This window comes from Dermacentor andersoni, chromosome 4 (assembly GCF_023375885.2).
Source record: "Dermacentor andersoni chromosome 4, qqDerAnde1_hic_scaffold, whole genome shotgun sequence".
Lineage (NCBI taxonomy): Eukaryota > Metazoa > Arthropoda > Arachnida > Ixodida > Ixodidae > Dermacentor > Dermacentor andersoni.
The window spans coordinates 126,542,683-126,548,682 of NC_092817.1; the positions used below are offsets into that span (position 1 = coordinate 126,542,683).

The 6,000-nt window shown below is 46.4% G+C and overlaps 1 protein-coding gene across 2 annotated transcripts in view; it reads left to right on the plus strand.

The window, feature by feature from the left end:
* The window catches only part of LOC126537615 (alpha-tocopherol transfer protein-like), an 82,765-nt gene extending 77,476 nt beyond the window's left edge, over positions 1-5,289 (plus strand). For both annotated transcript variants that reach the window (XM_050184767.2, XM_055074394.1), the window contains exon 6: positions 2,795-5,289. In XM_050184767.2, coding sequence (XP_050040724.2) covers positions 2,795-2,968 — 174 coding nt within the window. In that variant the 3' untranslated portion in view covers positions 2,969-5,289. The remainder of the gene's footprint in view (positions 1-2,794) is intronic.
* Positions 5,290-6,000: the final 711 nt, after the last annotated feature.

Sequence of the window (6,000 nt, forward strand, 5' to 3'; positions counted from 1 at the left end):
CCTGTGTTTGGTCAGATTCTGGCCCTCTGCCTCCCAATCGTCCCCGAATTGATCGTATACAGGCTGTTATGCTCTTTCTTTTTTTAAAAAAAGAAGGAGCAGATATTTATAAAGCAAGCTTAATGAGCTAGCGATTCTTGTAGATGATTTGCCAGGCGAGGCGGACCTACTCGCACTTTGCCACAAAAACATAAGTTTCAGAATAGCAACAGAAAATAATGAAATAAATGTTGATTAGAAACTTGGGGCTGTTGCTTATATGATAAATTTTTAGGCAGTTTTCTTTTAATGCACCTTATTCTTTCTTGTCTTAAAAATCACATTTTAGTTCGGAATAATCTTCATCAGATTGGAACGCTCAATCCAGTCAATCCAGAAAAAGCAGCCGCATCAGGCGAAAACGCCCTGTGACAAAAAGTGCGACAAAGTGTTGAAACTGAACATCGCGGCAGATACTGATGCGGCACGTTTTGCCTGGCAAGCATCTGCCGCGACTTTCCGTGTGTATCAGTATTTTCCACGACGCGCCGTCATTCGAAGTTCGTCACGGGGCTTTTTCGTCTGACCTAATAGCGGGACTGCCTTTTATGTGCTGCGGGCGCGCTTGGTTTCGACATTGACTGGATTGAGCATTGATGATTCCTATCTCAAATGAAGGAATGCAAGTTTCAAGATAAATTAAAAAAAAATCTAGGTCCATTAGCTTTGCGTTCTAGCACACACACTCTCGTCAGCTGAGTGGAACACCGCACATACAAGGTGCACCGGACTGCAAAGAGTCAACCCTTCACTGCAACTCAGATCTCCGGCCAGCCTGCACCGACGCGAAGCGTCTCTTCTGTGTCGGTTGTGGTTGGGAGTTGCCTTCACGAAAGCTTATTCAGCACTCATTGGAATGGCTGACAGTCCTGTATGTGATGTCTACGGCTGCGAGGAGAGCATTGACCACTTAACGTGTCACTGTCCTCAGTTTGAAGCACAAAGACAATCTATGACCAACGCATTCAGGAAACTAGATGATCGTCCGCTGGGTGAACAGGCAATATTAGAACCCCGTCCGCACCGATCATAAGCTCAGAAAAAGGCACTTCTGTGCTTTCTGAGAAGGTTTGGTTTGTGCGAGCGCCTTTGACTCTCTCGCGCTGTTCGTGAACGTCTCTCTACCCCCATCTATATCTTTCTCTCCCTTCTTTCTATTCCCCTAATCCGTTCCCCCAGCTCAGGGTAGCCAACCGGTTGACTGGTTAACATCCGTGCCTTCCTTTTATCTCTCTCTCTCTCTCTGGATCCACTAAAAGGTCACTGCCCCCAAATTAGCATAGTGACAACAACCCCCAAGATTCTAAGAAAAAAGTTAATTAACTAGTGTGTGTTGGTTTGCTGAAACTCATGTTATTAACTGCAAAGTTTGTTCGCCTCGCCTTACAGCTACTCTGCAAAACGCCACGTTCATTACGCTCATAGTCCTTTTATTAAAAACAAAATGTGTAATGTAAAAAAAAAGAAAGCCACTCTGTATACAAACTTGAGCCAACCTCTTGTTTCCACCAGGACCAGTCACTATTGCCTTCTTTCCGACTTAGCTTTCGTCTCCTTGACCCACACGTGAAACTATCCGGCAGCTTCTTTCCTGCAAAACTATGAAAGCTGAGGGTAAGACAGGTACGTGGGCTTCACATAAATGCGATCCGCCGTGGTGGTGTAGTGGTTATATGGCGTTGCACTGCTAAGCCCAGAGGCACGAGATCGAATCCCGGCCGCGGCGGCCGCATTTAGATCGGGAGGTAACGCAAAAAAAAAAAAAAGAAGAAACTCTCCAGTGTACTGTGCATTGGGTGCGCGTTAAAGAACCCCAAGTGGTCGAAATTAACCCGAAATCCCCCACTACGGCATGCCTCATAATCAGATCGTGGTATTTGGCACGTCAGAACCACAGAATTTTATGTTTAACGTAAATGCGTTCACTCACGCCGCGAGGTCTGGTTTGAAAATCAGTCTTGCAAGAGCGAAAAAAAAAAAGTGCCGACATCGCCATGGAGTTCCCGCGCCAGCTCGCCGTGACGTTACAGATTTCGTCAGCGTCTAGTCGGGTTCAGTCAACGGTTTGCCGCAGAAGAAAAGACTACGTTACATTTTGAAGGGAACCATAGGCACAACCTTATAGCAAGCCACGAGAACCTTTCAGAAGTCTAAATGACCAGAATGCGGGAAAATACACTGAAATTTTCGTGAAATCACAACCGCGTATACCGTCACTAAGGTTACGGCGCGAAATCGCATAAAGTGGTCCTCATTTTGGGCACTATAATAATCGATCAAGAGAATACTTTCTGTCAGGGGCACTGTTCCCGGTCGCTGGCTTTTGGGGATTCAGTCACTTCCGCGAGATTTCCCCTGAATAGCACCGCGGACAGGTCGACTTGTGCAGGTGACACGGTGACACCAGGTGACACTAGGTGACACGGTGACACCGTGCTAAGACGTCGTGCTTGATTGTGGCCGAAGATTGCTGTCTGCTCTCGCGGCGATGGGCTGGGTGCTAATCGCGCGAAATCGCACAGAAGTGATTGCGTCCCCTAAAGCGAATTACCGTAAACACCTCCTCCCCTGTCAATTGATATCAGTGTATATACCTCCAGTAGCGCCCCACCGAGATCTTCGTGCTTGTCCGCTACGTTAAAAGCCTGCACTCTACCATTGCCTGCGTATATGTAGTTTGACGCATCGTTTATATCACCGAGCTTGACTGATTCCTCTGACCATCCCCGTAATGTGTTGCCGCTCTGTGTCGCAGATACACATCCACGGTTCAGACATGGCATCGTTGCACCAGTACCTCCCGCCCGGCATCCTGCCGGAGGAGTACGGTGGGGTGCACGGCCCGTTCGACAACACCAAGTACTGCCAGGGCCTGTACGACCGGGAGGACAGCTTCGTCCAGGACCTGAAGTACGGGTACTGCACCTGAGCGGCGAGAATGAAGGAGAGAGAGAGAGAGAGATGCACTGCGCACAGTCGGCTCGGGACCGCGCTCGACCCAAGAGGCGCCAGAGGCTTCGACGCGACCCGAGCGCCGATACCTTACGCGTCTCCGAAGGAATCACGCTACAGCGGCGAGCGCGATGACGAATGTTCAACGACTTCTCTCTGTTCTTGTTTTCCTCTCATTCTTCTTTTAAGTACCCTGCTGGTTTTTGTTTATTCCAGAGCGCAGGTTGACTCGTCGGAGTTAACCAAAAAATGAAGTGAGATTTGCGTTGTCGAAGAACACGAGGCACTCGTTGGGGTATAGGCGGCGCCGATTGCCGTTGGCTCGGCTAAGCGTGTATATATTTCTGAAAAGCCGGCGTCTCTTCGACTGCTATACGTAGCGCATTGATTCGCACAAGCGCCTCCCAGCCCATATATATAGGCTCGTCAGATCAGCTTTGCAGGCTGGCATCTACACTGGAAGCACAGCGCCACTCGTCGATTTAAGAACACACCGTGCTTTGCTTTAACCCTCGTCGGTGATTTCGTGGAGGAGGTGTTGCTCGAAGAACGCACCTTTACTCCAGTGCATTAGCACAGGCAACGGAGGAAGCACGTGGTCAGAAGGCCTTAGCTCAGGAATCGAAGTGAAGTGCCACGCAAGCGCAGCGACTACTCTCGTCGAAAGGAAGCGCTTCCAACCACTTTGTTGAGTCGAAATGGGGTGTCGAGTGCGGGAGTTCACGTTCTAAGAATATGGGAGTAAGAGTATCACAGAGAAAAACAACCCTTTTTGTTTTGCACCATTACATGTGCTGGCTAACACCCTTATGCTCTCAACAGTGTCACAATTTTCTCTGCACGACAGCGAGCTGAGATTACACTTGCGATGGGAGAAGGCGCAGAGCTAGTAACTGTGAATTAATTCTGACCACCTGTATGCGCGCCGTAATATTCGACATGAAAATTTGACAGCGACTGCTATTAAAGTTTTTCTTCATGCAGTTTTCGTATCGACTGTCGCAGCTATCGTCATCATATTTACTTAGCACAAAAGAAGTTGCTAAAAACATAACGTCCTTTGTCCCCATGAACAGTTGCATTTTTCTCCTTAAGTTTATTATTTCAGTCATAGGACGAAACCAGCACCCTTGAGGGTGAAATTTTTTGTACTGTGTATGCGTCCCTTATTCAGTGCGCTTTGGCTGCCCATTGTACGAGTGAAAGTTCGGGACCTGTAAACTTATGATGTGCTTGCTTGGTGTGTAAACGAAACCACTGAAAGGGTCATGGTTCGACCCTTGTGATTTGGTACACCAGGAGAAGTTGAACGTCGCGGCGTTATTTAAAAATAAAATGGCAAAAGTTTGCGTTTGACAGCGTATTGAATGTCACAGTGTTTCCCGCACGTTTCGAAAACTTCTTGCTTTTTCTCATAATAATGATAATCCTCAGCTATAGCATGTACCCACAAAGTGGGACATGCCAAATATCAGGCTGCAGTAGGCGGTTTAAGATAATTATTCTAAATATATATATAAAAAAATTGAAAAAGGGAAGACGCCGAAAGACAAGAATTGTGGACAACTGAACAATCAGACTAACTGAAACAATATCATGAAAGTGGTATGAATGAAATATTGATGAATCAATTTCACTGAAATGAATACTGAACAAAAAAAAAACAGGGAGAGAGAGAGAAGGGTGAGTAAATAGAAATTAACACGGTAGTTGTTTCGTTTCTCATATCACTTGGAGCATCAACAACAGGGATCTTTGTTGCACGGTATTTGATTCTTGTCAAATACAGCGCAACAATGATTCCAGTGGTTGAGGCCCCAAATGGTATCGCATGACAGGAATACCTCATCCTTGTCCAAACTAGGAAAGTGTAGCTCCGCGTAACTTTTTTCTTGGGCTTGAATATCGTCGGAAGTATAAAAAGAAGTGGTCTATCCATTCAACTTCATTGCATATGTAGCATAAGAGGGTCGTCATCAGACCAGCTTCATGTAAATAAAAGTTTAATGGCGGGATGCGACAGCATAACCGTACGGGCAGGGTTTCTTTATTCCTCTCCTTGACCCCAAGATATGCTCTTCTTTATGTTCTTTTCAAGAAATTGAACGTGGATGTGTCCTCGCTGTTGAGGCGACGCCTTACTGTTATTTGTTAAGTGACGGTGTTTTTCACTTTGATAAACAATGAAGGACGTCGAAGCTGATGCAAATTCCAGTGGAGATATGTCAACCGCCTTTTAATCAACATGAAGTCCAGATGCTGAAAAACGAAATAAATAGCATACCTCATTCACCAACACTTCTTTCGTCGTCAATATCGTCTGAAAGGGGACTTTCGCCACGGAGCAATGACAGTCAGTCTTGATTGAACGACTCGCCTGACGACGTCACAAGGCACCGGTTGACGTCCCATGGTAGTGCGACGAGTTCACGCTCTTCGCTTTTCAGCCACCTGGTTGTGTTAATGTGTAGTGGCTTCTGACACTTGTAGAATTCGTGACATCTGGTCTTGCCTGTGAAACACGATCGGGGCTACTTGTCTTTTCTTTCTCCATAGCCTCAGACGATTTGATTGAAAATTAGGGTTTGTCAATACCAGCGGACAAGTATACGCGGGCGGTATTGGCACACTGCTCTCGAACAACGATCTAAGAGACTCATTATGAGTAGCGATCAATGCAACCTCACAACGATTCAGCAAATCGGCGGCAGTGTTTCAACGATCAACATAAACTGTGACCGTAGTAAAGAATGATACCCAACCATTCTTTTATTGAACCGCGACTACCAACCACATTTTCGTCCGTCACAGTGGGCGATGACTGTTGCTGATCTGTAGTCTCCACAGTATACCCGTGACGAGTAAGTTACCAGAAAGCATACACTGGTACAGGAGGAGTACTATAAGAGAATGTAAGTATGTACCGTTTGCAAACACCCAGAAGAATGTAACACAATCGACTGATAGGGTTTAACAACAGAAAGCAGGACACGAGCCATAAGAGACTCC